The following is a 14,979-nucleotide window of genomic DNA, read 5'->3' on the forward strand; positions in this document are numbered from 1 at the left end:
CTATAATTGACAGAAAGATGGTCAAAAAACGCAACAAGGCAGTCACAATGATCTTGGTCAAGTGGTTGAACCACTCAACGGATGAGGCTACATGGGAAAACTACGAGGATCTAGTTAGGGAGTTTCCACAGCTAGATTCTTGGGGTCAAGAATCTTCTCAAGGAGGGAGCAATGATACGAATCAGGCCTTGTCAGCAAGCATGTCAGCAGCCAAATGTTATGCCATGTCAGAAAAGGAGCCAGGTGAGCGAAATATCCAAAATGCAAAGGTTCTATGAGTAAGCAATGAGTCACCAAATTATCACAACAAGGGACAACTCATTAGTGACAGCCCAACAATTCTGTGCTCATTTGTCATGTAGTTAGTTTGTCTTTTTCTGCAGTATCACATCTCATAGCAGTACTATTATAACTTGGGATGCAAGCACTAGCCGTTACCTAATATAGTATAAATAAGGACTGAGTAGGGAAAGGAAATCATCATGTTTTGTATTGCATTCTCATTCTCCAATCTTAATATAATTCTTCAGTCTCCCTCCTAATCACTTACTGGTCTATTCTCCTTTTCTTATTTATAATTTATCCGTTATTCCTTTGTATTACGTATTAACCCGTATCAGCGTTGGCCTTTGTCGTCAATTTTATTGTTGTTTATTGGATGGAAATTTGGTATGATTGATTATTTTGATGTTTTCTAGTCTTTGGAGATGGAGTTTTGGTGCAAACGTATCAGGCCATGAGGTTAAAAGGGGGAATTAAAGGGGCAGTGCTTATGGCGACGATGCGGCTTGCGTTGGTCAGCGACAAATCGAGGAGAGTGATGGGTGGTTATTTTAGGGTTTCAGTGGTGGATTTCGGTGGTGATTCGAGGCTTTGAAGCGTTGTGTTGTGGATAATGGTAGAGGTTGTTAAAGGTAGGGGATGAAAATGAACTAAGGTAAGGGATGAAGATGAAGGAAGATAATGAATAAAATTAGGCAATGGCTTGTTTATGAGGTAGCCGATTACCCGAGATTATTTTGGGAAGAGAGTATTAAAAGTTGGGTTTATTATGAGATTTATTGAAGTTCAGATTATTTGGAGAATACCACCTATAGTTTGGAGTATTTTCGTTAAATAACCCTTTTTCTTTTGGAGTTTTCTTTAGACTAGGGAACTTTTCCTTGGATGTTAATTTTTTTTTTTTTTTTTTTTTGTTTTTTGCTCCGGAGAGATGTCGGAGCTCACTCTAATTCTTTCTCTACTGGATTAGAATGATATCTTCGGTAATCAACTTTACACACACTTCATTTTTCAAATCGAGGCAGATTATGGGGATTTTTTTGTGTGTCCGACAGGATGCCGAATTCGATGTAGGCATTGGCCTCAGGACTATGATTTCCAGTAATTAACGAGTTGTTAAATTAGACATTTTTATAGAAATCCCCCTAGCTATAATTGTTACATGGTACTGTTTTTTTTTTTTTTGACGCGGGGGAGCCGGGGAGGTGGGCACTTATTAATTAGTGAATCATCAATATATAGGATAGCGTGCAAATAACACATATTAACTCGAAAATGTTACCAAATAATATTTACCTATATTCATGAAGGAGTACGGTTACATATATCCCATTCTCCTTGCCCTGTGATTTGCGGCAGTATATACTAGAGTAATGTTGTTGTTGTATTATCTATTTTTTAAGGTGGGAAGCATTTAGGCAGTGTTTGAAAACGGGAAATAGATTTCGATTTCATGATTTTATTTGTAGAAATTAAAATGTTTAATTCAAGTTCAAATTAAATTTCATAAAATTCTTTGGAGATCATATGTAATTAAGTTTCGAAAATTTCTCAATGGTATTTGGAAAACTCTTAAATCGCAATTGGACTTAAGCAAGTTGGATCCAGGTTCAAGGTCGCTGTTTTTTCTTAAAAATACTTTATTTACTGTGACGACATTAGTAAGTAAAAAAAAAAAGAGTTTACAATAAGATATCAATCACATAGTGATTGGGTTGAGATGACTACTATGTGGTATTAGTTTGAGAGTTTAAAATCTTAAAGAGTTTGTATAAATAAAAAATTAAATCCAATTCCAATTTCAACGTTTCCAAATTATTAAAATTGTTTCATATACAAACTACAATTCTAATTTTAAGTCCGCAAACATGTCACTAGAAATATTTATTACAAGATACTCTCTCCGCCCCGGTCATTTGCTTATACATACTATATTTATGAATGTCTCTATCATTTGTTTATCTTTATATATAGAGAATCTTGTTAAAAGATAATTTGATCACCAACATAATCCATTGTCCACTTGTCACTCAACAACACCCACAAATGATCATATTCCCTCTCCTTATCTGTATACCAAAATTAAAGGTAAATAACTAAAGGTAAATAACTAATGACGAAGGAGGGAGTAGTATTTGTTTATTTTCTAACATGTACTCCACAAATTTATCACCCTTCTTTTATTTCAAAGGTGTCAATCACATTACGGTGTAACTAAGTCATGTTCACCTTTATACCATATTACATCATATCCTTCATCCTTTGTAAATCATATCAACTTTTCAAGTCAACAATCACATCCACTCTATCACGCAACAACAACGTATTACACTTAACGAACCCAAGACATGCATCTCCGAGTGACCGGCTCGAAATTGTAAGGGCAATTTCGGTTTTAGGACGTCTCCCAAACCTTTGCGGTAGCTCCAAACAATTAAAATGAACCCGGGTAAGAATTGTTTGGAGCTACCGCAAAGGTTTGAGAGATGTCTCGAAACCGCAATGTTGCCCGTACAAATTCGAGCCGGTCACTACGGGGTGTGTCTTGGGGATCACTGTATGTTGTGTTTATATTTGTGTATGAATAGAGTGGATGCGATGTTGTGGTTCGAGATGGTATGATATGAATTGAATGCGTATGTTGTTGAGCAATTGAGGTGATATAGAAAGGCATGATGTATGACTGGTTGTTTACGTTTTTTTGTTCATTGTTCGTCTAATAGTCATACCGCCTACAGAAGAATGTCCATTTTATTTATTTTTGTTCCAGTTTTACTCAAACTAGCGGAGCCAAAAGCTTTAAATTATAAGAACAATTTAGTAATGCAATGAAATAAGCTCAAAATATCAAGATACTCGTATTAAGTTTGAGTTGAATTTCCAAATGTCATTTCTCGGTAGAACAATGGCGCGTGCTAACAACATTCGTCGGTCTCTCTATTAGGGCAAATTTGATCGATTTGTAATGCAATGTGCGAACATTGTCTCTATAATAGCGAGTTGTTCAAGGAGGAGAGACATGCACCTATAGGCTGCATTGGAGAAGGCGGCTTTCGGGGCTATGCTTTAAAGCCACAGTTTCGAGAAAGACGCTGATGGTAACAATGAAACTTACTACTCGTACTTACTCTTTTACATTTTATTTGTCGTTTAGAAAAGATCAAAGTTTTCTTATTATTTGTCACACGTTTTCTACATTTTTCAAAACAAACAGCTATCAGGGAAAAAAAGACGTTTGCAAATATTTGATTGATGTTGTTGGAGAATATTATGGTATTATAACGTAATTGTAATAATATAATTATGATATGAATAATATCTCCTAAAGGATTCTAAGTCTAGGTTTAAGACACTATATAAAGTATCTCTTATTGTATGTTAGACGAACGAACAATTATCAATAATATCACAATTACTCTTATACAATTCTCCCTTATCGATTCTAATATGGTATCAGACTATCAGAGCCTCTATTCTGAGGACTCTAAAATACGCTTCCGCTTTCATGCCGGTGGGCGGAAATATATGACGCCTACCGGTGGGATTTTCGATAAAAAAAAAACTCAAATTAAATTTTGTCCAAAAGAAAAAAATAGTGTCGATTGTATTAGTTCAATCAATCTTGTGCGTTTCTTCTTTTGAGCAAGTATAGATCCTAAGGCCTACGAGTATTCTTTGAATGGCCTTCGTTGCTTCACTTAGGTGAATACTTGCTTGATTGCAAGTGATGTTTGTTCAAACAATAATATTAAATGGTGATTCCCTCGTTATTTTGAAGAAACAAAAAAAGGAAAACAAATCGTCTCATTTTTGGAATTTGCTTATTAGTCTTCACTTTCGTTTAGGGTGGTACAAAATTATCACTATGATGGTGGTTCAGATTTATTTGGAGTTCGAAAAACTTAGCATTCTCCAAACTTTTAAAATTAACGGATAATTTTCCATCTTACTGAAATTTGTTTAGGTCCGATTAGTGTTCCTAACCAATTGTTTGATTTTCGACAAGTCCAAAAAATTTAACGTTCTTGTTCGAAGAAAGTTTCTAGCGAGTCTGTATGCTCGTTTATCATACCTACCTTGTGAAGACTTTTGAAAGAAGATCAAGAATTCAAGATCAAAGAAGATGAAGATGAAGATTGGCGATTTCTTTTTATATTTTTCTTTGTATTTCTCCAATCGTAAAGTTCGTACTATGTACTGCCTTTACGATTGCGAGAGGGTATTAGGATGTTAGGCCCATTAGGGTAGTAGTGACAGCTACGTCACGATGGCTGTCTCTAGGGTTTTAGTAATGCGTAGGATTTCTTGTAAGGTATTATAAATACCGATCATCCTCTATTTACTAAATGAATAGGCATCCTTACACATTTTCCCTCCAAAAAGTATCTTTCTAAATAAGGTAGCTAATAACAATTATGTAGAGATTAACTAAATAAGAAAGCTAATAATTATAATAATTTATTTCATTAAATTATTATCTTTTCATTAAAATTAATCTTCTCATCAAATTATATTTTTTTTTTACTAACTCTAATCAATAATCTTTCAATTTAAATATTAAAAATAAATAAAAATTGTATCAAACTATGAATTCCTAAATATTTGACTACTAAATATTTGACTGATGCTATTATTTGAGTATAATTTGACTCATACTAGGTAAAATAAAAAAATATAACCATTTTAATTACTTTCGAGGCAAAAAATTGAGAAAATGTATAAATTGGAATCATTAGTTTTGCGGTATAAAAAATATTTTTTTTTTCAAAATTACATTTCAACATGCTACTTAATTCTCTTAATTAATTTTCAGTTTAAACTTTTTATTTCTCAAAGCAAAACGCATTGACGAAAAAAATGAATAACTAATGAAATACCACTATTATATATGTAATTTAGTAGAAATAAAAATAACTCTATAAGACGTGCATTTAATGCACGGGGGTCTAACCTAGTTCTACTTATATCAATAACACAACAACTATTATCAATACAATTCCTCTATAAAATCTCTCCTCTACAATCTTAACATCAATTATAATAGATGTAGAAACGTATTTGTACATTTCCTAAGATGCCAAATAAAAATTTACAAATAGAGTATTACTCATAAGTCATACCTCACTAAATAATCCTCATAGCCTAGTAACAAGTCGCGGTTGTAATAGTAATAATCTTTGTCCACTCATACAGTCATACGTTATGGATATATATCAATTATCAATAAAATACGTCTAAAAACAATATCGACTTAACACCCATATTTCCGATATACATATTATTCACGAATTTATATTAAACCGATTAGTCACTTGACTAAAAACCACAACAGATTTATAATGATTTGGCATTCAATTAATAGCGTGAATTACTTAAACAAAAACAACTGAGCAAGCAAAACGCACGAATCTTCACTCCCACATCAACAAGACAGTAAACAAGATTAATATTTATAGTTACACTGACACCAAGTTGAAGTGCTGAGCTGCGTAGTGTCAGCTTGTAACTCAAGCGAGAGCTTTAAAGTGGTGGATCAGGAGATTTTAAAGTGGGTGCTTGGCGTTGCCCTAGTTATTATCCTGGAGTAAATGCTTGACGTGTATGGGGCCAATCAGATTGGCCAAATTGGCTCGTAATGCCTTGCTAACTAAGAGGCGGGCATTGACACTCAAGGGGAAAAGTTGAGCTGGCTTTACAGAGTAGTGAACTTCTCTCCCTGAGCACCTTACCTCCCACTTCGGGATTGATATGGGCGATGCCCGGCTGCCATCTCTTTTTAAAATTTAAAACATAGAAAAAAGGGAAAAAATTACCATTTTTAATGTGGTTTTGTTAGATATTAATTAATGTTTTTAACATAAAAAATGTCATTACTCATATGTAACCTTCAATAATCACTATTATTGTGTGGAGATTCTGTTTTTTATTAGAACCCAATAATGTATTTATTTCATCAATAACGAATGCAAATAAATAACATCAACAACGTTTGGGGGCACATCATTTATGCACTATCCAATAAAATCTTATACTACCTCTGTCCCGGTCATTTGTTGTCTTTTTCTATATTGAGATGTCCCAATCATTTGTTGTCCTTTTTATTTTAAGAATGAACTTGATAAACAATTTGATCATTCACACTCAATTTGTTCCACTTGTCATTTAGTAATTGACTTCTTTCTCTTTCCTTGATCTTTGTGCCAAATCAAATGATAACAATTGACCGGAACGAATGGAGTAGTAGAATGACAGAATGTCGCGAAATGGAAATAAATAAATTACACAACGATAATATCATTGAACAAAAGTTAAGTTTCATCGATAACAAATCCAAATAAATAACATCAATAACATTGTAGGTATATCACTGATGCTATCAAAACAAGCGAGGGTACGTAGACAATATAGACAAGTGCAAGTTTATACACGACCCGGTCGAATCTTCTAGTAGAATGTCACCAAATGAAAATAAACAAATTACATAAAGGTACTTTTTCTGTTTATTTAGATTCCCGCATTCTAATGTTATGGTGAACAGGCCATTTGATCTTCATGTACCACCTCTTTGGTTTTTCGCCTTATTTTTCGTTATACAATAACGACTATAATTACAGGTGGAAGAAGAGTTGATGATACAGCAGCAACGAGCCAATGCCAACCTCGGTCTATAATATGCCCAATCCCCATTTCCCCACTGACTGATACTCTCTCTCTTAAAACCAAACTTAACAAATAATTAAAATTAAATAAACTTATTAACCCACATCAACAAAATAAGAACCAAATTAAACTTTATAGTTAGACAGATAAGAAAGTCTCCTGCGTAGCTGATTAGCATAAGCTTGTAACACGTGCGAGGGCAATAAGTCGGTGGAACTTGGCTTAAGAAATCTAAATGGTCCTTGTCTGATAGATGGCAGAGCTTAAAGAAAGCCACACGATGGGCAATGAACCAAATCTGACATGGGTTCATGTAAGTCCCAGACCGAGCTATATATGAAATGTATTTTTAAGATGGAAAGTTCATTTTCTAAATAATTTTATTAGCAGTCCGTCTTGCTTATGACGGAGATACACGGGTCAGATAGTGGTGTATTCGTGGAAATTGGGTCGACATTAGTTACTGTATATGAATAGTCAAGTGAGACTTTTTTTACGTCTGCATTAATTAGGTTGCATAAACCTATCCTAAATCCCCCCCTTCCCAATGTAACCTCCCCCTCTCCCTATCACAATTACATTCACCGTTCTCTCTCCCTATTCAAATGTTTATGAAATAAAGCTTCTATTTTCTTGCACATCCTTCGTAATTAACAAAAAAATAATAAAACATTATCAATAATCATGGTGACAAAACGTATCACACTGAAGAAGAACACAAGATCCGCAAGCAAGAGTGACGGAGTCGGTGAAGGTATGTATTTCTGTTATTATTTTTAATATTTTTTGGGGTTATAATTATCGTTATCGTTGATTTAAAAGGAGACATGCAAATTAAATTAATTTTTATTGAATATGGTCTCCTTTTCTGATTTTATGTCGTCGGTGCTTTTGTTGTGATTTTGTTTCAGGGGAGGATGAAGCGCCGGTGGCTATGAACCAGTCCAAATCTTCAACTGGTCGAAGGAGGAAGAAGGTTGTGGCAGTGGAGGATGAAGTTGAGGAGACTGATGTGGCTGCCGAAGGTACAGATGATGAGGAAATGGATGTAGGTAAAGGTAAACGGAAGAAGGTGACATTCAGTTTAGGGAGTGCAAGAGATAAGGGGAAGGGAAAGGCAGTTGAGGAAGATGAACAGAAAGAGGAGGAGGAAGACGATATTGAGACAGATGTGGATGAAGAGGAGGAGGTTGATACAGGCAAGTTATCGGTTGAACTGTTTTATTTATTTGAGTTATTATTTTTTAGCCATTCTCATCATACCCGTTTTTGACCAAAATTGTAGACGTTGTGAATGAAGCTGTGAAGTTGGCGGTAAATGCATGGAAAAGCGCGCAGAAAAATAAAGCGGTTGGAAAGCCAAGAGAGGTGACAAAAGGTGAGTTGTTGACATATTCTGTGAATTTGTCGACATATTTACTAAAGTTGTGTGGACATTATTTACAGTACTTTGTTTACATTTTGCAGATTGTGCATTGGAGCCAAAGGCCTTGAAGATGATTCAGCGGAAAAGAGAGGTTGGTGAGGGGTCAAAGAAACGAAAGGGAGGTGAATATTCTTTGGTGCTGGCAAAGTGAGTAGTCTTTTCTGATCTGGGACTTGTGATGTTGATTATTGACATTTCTCTTGAAAGTGATAACAAGTTTTTTTCAAAGTTGTAATTTTTTATGTTTGTTCATTATTTGGGTGTGCAAATGTGGGTGAAATGTAAAGAAATGAAGAGGGTGACATTCAGGGTGGATGTGTTTACATTTTTTGTTTGTGTGTCACTCTTATAATGTCGTTATATTTTGTTCACTTGGAAGGTAACTTAGACTATAAACAACAATGTTGAAAATGGTGACAAGTTTCTGGATTCTTGGTGTTAATTTTGATGTGTCTTCAGTTAGTGAGTAACCATTTGTGAGATGTTTATCGTGATATAAAATGGTAAAAAATTGGGCTGAATTTGTTGACATTGTTTTAATGTAATGATACATTTTGGGTATGTGTGTTAGTCTTGGGTGTTCAAATGTTGGTCTAATGTAATGAAATGAGAATGGTGACATTCAGGGTGGATTTGTTTACATTTTTGGTTTGTGTGTTACTGTTTTAATGTCGTTATATTTTGTTCCAGTGGAAGGTGAGTTAGACTATAAACAACAATGTTGAAAATGGTGACAAGTTTCTGGATTCTTGGTGTTAATTTTGATGTGTCTTCAGTTAGTGAGTAACCATTTGTGAGATGTTTGTCGTGATATAAAATGGTAAAAAATTGGGCTGAATTTGTTGACATTGTTTTAATGTAATGATACATTTTGGGTATGTGTGTTAGTCTTTGGGTGTTCAAATGTTGGTCTAATGTAATGAAATGAGAATGGTGACATTCAGGGTGGATTTGTTTACATTTTTGGTTTGTGTGTTCTTTGTTTTAATGTCGTTATATTTTGTTCCAGTGGAAGGTGAGTTAGACTATAAACAACAATGTTGAAAATGGTGACAAGTTTCTGGATTCTTGGTGTTAATTTTGATGTGTCTTCAGTTAGTGAGTAACCATTTGTGAGATGTTTGTCGTGATATAAAATGGTAAAAAAATGGGCTGAATTTGTTGACATTGATTTAATGTAATGATACATTTTGGGTATGTGTGTTAGTCTTTGGGTGTTCAAATGTTGGTCAAATATAATGAAATGAAAAGGGTAACATAATGGGTAAAAATGGTACATATGGTAAAAATGTTGTCATATTGGTAACAAATGTTGACAGTAGTAATATTTTATGTTTGGTTACTATTTGGGTGTTCAAATGTTGGTCAATTGTAATGAAATGAAAGGGGTAACATAATGGGTGGATTTGTTTACATTTTTGGTTTGTGTGTTACTCTTTTAATGTCGTTATATTTTGTTCCCGTGGAAGGTGACATGTTTATGGAATTTTGTTGTTAATTTTCATGTGTCTTCAGTCATTGAGTAACCATTTGTGAGGTGTTTGTCGTGATATAAATTTGTTGTCATTTTTGTAATGAAATGATACATTGTTGGTATGTATGTTAGTCTTATAATTTCCTTATATTGTGTTGACATTGAAGTAAGTCACATTGTTAACAACAATGGTAAAAATGTTGACAAAATGGCCGACATTCCCTGTCATATTGCTATGTGGGTTGGTATTCTAATGCTTGCTTTCTGAGTTAAATGTCGGTAAATTGTTATGAAATGATAAGGCTGACATAGTTGGGTATATTTGTTGACATTTTGTTATGTGTATTAGTCATTTGATGTCAGCGTTTTTATAGAAATAGTATGTAGCAGACACTATTAAAAACATTGTTTCAAAATGGTGACAAGTTTGTGGATTTTTGTTGTAATTTTTTATGTGTCTTCACTCATTGAGTAACCATTTATGAGATTTTTGTAGTTATATTATATGGTAACAAAGTGGACTGAGTTTGTTGACATTTTTAAGTGTCTTTTAAATGTGTTGTAATGTTTTCATTTTGGTTTAAGAGTGTGTGTACCTTACATTATTAACAAAAGTGCTGACAAGTGTGATGTATTTGTGGAGTTGTTTGTAGTGGTCTTTAAATGTGCTGAGTTTGTTGTCATTTTGGTTGTCATATTAACATGTCGTCGTTTCCGTATTCTTCATAGGAAAAAGAAAGAGGTGGATGGCCATGGGTCACCAAGACAGTTGTTCAACTTGATTGGTGTGTTGACGGAGTCTCAGAGGAAGGATGTGGAGGACATCGGCTTTGGTGGCCTGCTAGAGCTGAAAACGCATGCGTTTTACCATCAAATGGTTGATTGGTTGCTGCGTAAATATGATCCGAGCTCGCGGATGTTCCTCTTTAACAGGCACGTCCAGTTTGTCCTAACCAGGCACGATGTGTACGATGCATTCATGTTACCTTGTACTGATAAACAGATAGATGCGAGGACCGATCAGGATGTGGCCAAGGTTTGGCGTGACCATTTCAAGCTATTGAAACAGGATGAGTTGTCATTTGACGCTGTTAGGCAGGAGATGTTGTCTCTGGCTGATGGAGGACCTCATTTCAAGAAGTTGTTTGTCGTGTTTGCCATGAGGACGTTCTTGGCACCTACTGTGCACAACCGTATTGACTTTCGCCTTGTGAAAGCCGTGGAGGATGTGGACAGCATTCACTACAAGAAAAACTAAAACAGGCGACCGAAATTTGGCGACTGATATATTTAGTCGCCAAATTGGCGACTGATTTTCAAATTGGCGACTGAAAACAGTCGCCAATTTGGCGACTGGCTTTTTTAAAAAGGGAATCAAACTTGGCGACCGATATTTTAAATTTGGCGACTGATTTTTGGGTAGTCGCCAAATTGGCGACTGAAATTCGGTCGCCAAAATGAATTTCAGTCGCCAACTGTTTTAATGGAAACTAGGCTGTCTTTTTTAAAAAGGGAATCAAATTGGCGACTGATTTTTTTAATTTGGCGACTGAAATAAGGGTAGTCGCCAAATTTGGCGACTGAATTTCAGTCGCCAAATTTAAAAAATCAGTCGCCAAATTTTTTAATACATTCAGCGCTCCTCTCTCCTACTTTACTCTTTGCGAAACAAAAAAAAAAGGGACAAGCGATTTGGCGAAGCGACGACACCAACGAACAACACCACACAACCACCCTTCCACCGCTATCTCCACCGCCATTTCCACCGCCACATCCACCCTCTTCAATTAGGTTAGTTTTTTTTGTTTAATTTCAGTTTATATAGTTTAATTTGTTAGATTAATTTGTAGTTAGTTTGATTAATTTGTGGTTAGTTTGTTAGATTTATTTGTAGTTTGTATGTTAGATTAATTTGTAGTTAGATTTAGTTTAATTTGTGTTTGAATTAAAAGGGAATGATTATGAGGTTTGTCTTTAGGTTTAGGGTTATGGGGGGGCGGGGGGGGGGGGGGGGTTCGGCCGTGGGTGGGGGTGGTCCGGTGGGTGGCGGTCGGCCGTGGGTGGGTGAGTCGTGGGGTGGCCGTGGGTGGGTGGGTCGTGGGTGGTGTATGGTGTTGGGTAGCTAAGTGATACCGTCTCATTATCATTAGTATTAAGCTAAGTGGAACCGTCTTAATTAATAATATTATTATTATTATTACTAAGTTAAGTGAAATCGCCGTATTATTATTAATATTAAGCTAAGTGAAACCGTCTTTTGCATTAATGGAATTAGCTAAGTGGAACCGTCTTTTGGATTAAGAGAAATTAGCTATTAGCTAAGTGGAACCTTCTTTAGGACTTGATTTTGATAAATTTAGTTTGATAATTTATGTTATTGATGAATTGAGGTAGAATAACCTTGTTATTTTTGTTTTTCTTTTCTCTTTTCAGGGTTGTCACCGCGCTGCTAGGCACCACAGCACGCGGTAGCTGTTGCTTCTTGTTTTCTTTTCATTTTTGCTTTTACTTGATTAGGTAACCTCCTCTTACCAGTTACTCATTACGCGGGTTTACGATCGTTCTGGGATAAAGTATTGGGTGTAAGTTTGTCTATTATTTCACACTTTTTTTTTGTTTTTAATGCAACATGTTTATTTTATGTTAGATTTTTTGTTGATTTTCTAACATGTATGTTTTTTTTTCATTCAGAAAGGAAAGAAGAAGTCAAAGCCGATTGCGACGGTGCATCGAACTGTTTCGACACGCATTCCGGGTTGACCACAAAGGGGTTAGAAGTTGGACTAAGCCAAAAGACAAGCAATTATATGTAAGTTTCCCTAACACTTAATTTTTGTTAATTTATTCTCTTTTAAAATGTCGTATATAAGGTGGTTACCATATTAACTTACAACCATTTGTTTAATATTGTAGGAAGCATTTGAACAACAAAAAGCCGCCAATCCAGAAAAACCGGATAATGACATATGGTATGAGTTGGTGGATGGCTTCAAGAAAGGGCACGTGTATGGTACCGGAAGTTCAACACCGGCTTTCTTTGAGAAAACGCGTAGGAGATCGACTTCAACAATTCCCAGCAACACGTATCAACCGGGAATTATTAGTCAACTTCAAAGTCAAATAAGAGAGCGTGATGAACGTGATGCCAAACGTGATGAAGAACTTGCCAAACGTGATGAAGAATTCCGCCAAATGAAGGAAAGAATGGAAATGTTTGAGAATTGGTGGCAAGGTTGTAACCCCGGACCTAGACCCAACTACGATCCAAATGATCCGCATGGTCCACATGGGGGGAGTGGAGCCGGTGTTGGCTTCCAAGTAAGATGATTTTAGCATGTAAGCTTGTAAAACTTGAACTTTAGACATGAACATTAGAATAGCTTAGCTTGTAAACTTTCATTTTCAATATATGAAATGAAGTTTGAGAAAATGGGAGGTGTTGGGTTGAAATGTATGGTGTTGTGTGTGTTGAAATTTGGGATGTATGGTGTTGTGGAACATCGGTTTGTATGCAGGTTGTAAATATTTGGCTAGAAATGAAAACGAAAAAAACCACCAAAACATAAAGTGGCTTTGGCGACTGAATTGAGATTTGGCGACTGAAATTCAGTCGCCAATTTGGCGACTGAAATTCAGTCGCCAATTTGGCGACTGATTTATGGTAGTCGCCATTTTGGCGACTGAATTTCAGTCGCCAAATCTCAATTCGATCGCCAAATTTCTCACCAAATCAAGCTCGTCACCCAAATTTGGCGACTGAATTGAGATTTGGCGACTGAAATTCAGTCGCCAATTTGGCGACTACCTCAAATCAGTCGCCAAATTGGCGACTACCATATCAGTCGCCATTTTAGTCATTTGGCGACTGAAAAATCAGTCGCCAAATTTGGCGACCGACTTTAGTCGCCAAAGTTAGAAAAGGCGACTAAGGTCCGCGACTGACGTTTGGCGACTGATTTCAGTCGCCAAATTGATTTTGGCGACTGATTTCAGTCGCCAAAATCAGTCGCCTGTTTTAATTCTTTTTGTAGTGATTGCTACTTGGGATTGGTGTTCGTTGGTGCTACTACGTCTGAACGCAGCTGTCGGTTCCTGGAGGACCCACAACACCAAGAACGTCGGCGGTTGTCTCATGTTCCTGCAGATGATGTACTTCCACCGCTGCACGTGGTGGGGCGAGCCGGAGAAGACTAGTCTACCCCTGATCCAGTATTGGACTTACGAGCGCTTGAAGGAGAGAATGCCCCAAGAGGTGGCAGCCTACGCCCATCATCAGGGATTCGGTATTGGCGTTTGGGAATTTCAGACATATCCCGTATCAAGACACCAGGCAAAGAGGCTTTACCGTAGGCCAACTGAGAACGAACCAGCTTCAAGGAACCCTCCAATGCGTTTTGTCCAGCTACCGCTACCAGACGGAGTTCCCACAGATGAAGAGTTGCAGGCCACATTCTACGATGTATGATTCTCTGTACAACTATTGCATGTTTTTTTATCGTATTGTTTATAGCTTTCTGATTAATGTTTTTGGTAAAATGCTAAAATGTGACCATTTATAAACACTGCTAACGTTTTTGCATTTTCTATAGGTCCGCGTCCGTAATTGGATGACAACAAGGCGAAATCTTAGCGTGGTAAATGTTATCCACAAGAGCCTGATGCAAGAGTTAGGGGCCCATGACGAGGGTGGTGTGAAACTTCAGTCCAAGTCCAGTGAGATGACTAGTGGCGCTTCAGGATCGCAGTCGCAAGGGTCGTTCACGCAGGCGTTGGCGAATCCAGAGTTTGTTGCTGCCTGGAATGCACTTGGAAAGAAGTTGGATGCCTTGATTGATGTCGAAATGGTTCATCTGCCATCCTTTTCACTTGGAGTTGATGAGATTGCCGTACCAAATCAGAGAATGACTTAGACTACCACGCGCAGCAGGGGAAGGAAGGCTACTGCACAGCCTAAGTAGTGATGTTTAGGAGATTCGGTTTGTTGTATTTTGGAAGACGAATTATGTAGGGCCTCATTTTGGGTGATGTCTATGGCCTCGTATTTTGGACATGTCCGTTTTCTTTGTTTGTAAATTTGTTGGATAACTTATATTTTGGAAGTGTATCATCTCCGTCATAAACAAGCAAAGACGGATTG

The 14,979-nt window shown here is 36.5% G+C and overlaps 1 protein-coding gene across 1 annotated transcript; it reads left to right on the forward strand.

The window, feature by feature from the left end:
• The first annotated feature begins 7,626 nt into the window (after positions 1–7,626).
• LOC141608243 (uncharacterized) lies at positions 7,627–11,100 on the forward strand. Its single transcript, XM_074427606.1, has 5 exons — positions 7,627–7,696; positions 7,854–8,141; positions 8,228–8,320; positions 8,410–8,515; positions 10,572–11,100. The coding sequence occupies exons 1-5, from the start codon at positions 7,627–7,629 to the stop codon at positions 11,098–11,100; spliced, it is 1,086 nt and encodes a 361-aa protein (XP_074283707.1).
• Positions 11,101–14,979: the final 3,879 nt, after the last annotated feature.

The sequence above is a fragment of the Silene latifolia genome, chromosome 10 (assembly GCF_048544455.1).
Source record: "Silene latifolia isolate original U9 population chromosome 10, ASM4854445v1, whole genome shotgun sequence".
In the NCBI taxonomy this organism is placed as follows: Eukaryota; Viridiplantae; Streptophyta; class Magnoliopsida; order Caryophyllales; family Caryophyllaceae; genus Silene; species Silene latifolia.

Excerpts from the sequence above, each read along its gene's own strand:
- LOC141608243 (XM_074427606.1), top strand. The coding sequence starts at position 7,627 with ATGGTGACAAAACGTATCACACTGAAGAAGAACACAAGATCCGCAAGC. Across the intron at positions 7,697-7,853 it reads GAGTGACGGAGTCGGTGAAG|GGGAGGATGAAGCGCCGGTG; the intron begins GTATGTATTTCT and ends ATTTTGTTTCAG. Across the intron at positions 8,321-8,409 it reads GCCAAGAGAGGTGACAAAAG|ATTGTGCATTGGAGCCAAAG; the intron begins GTGAGTTGTTGA and ends TACATTTTGCAG.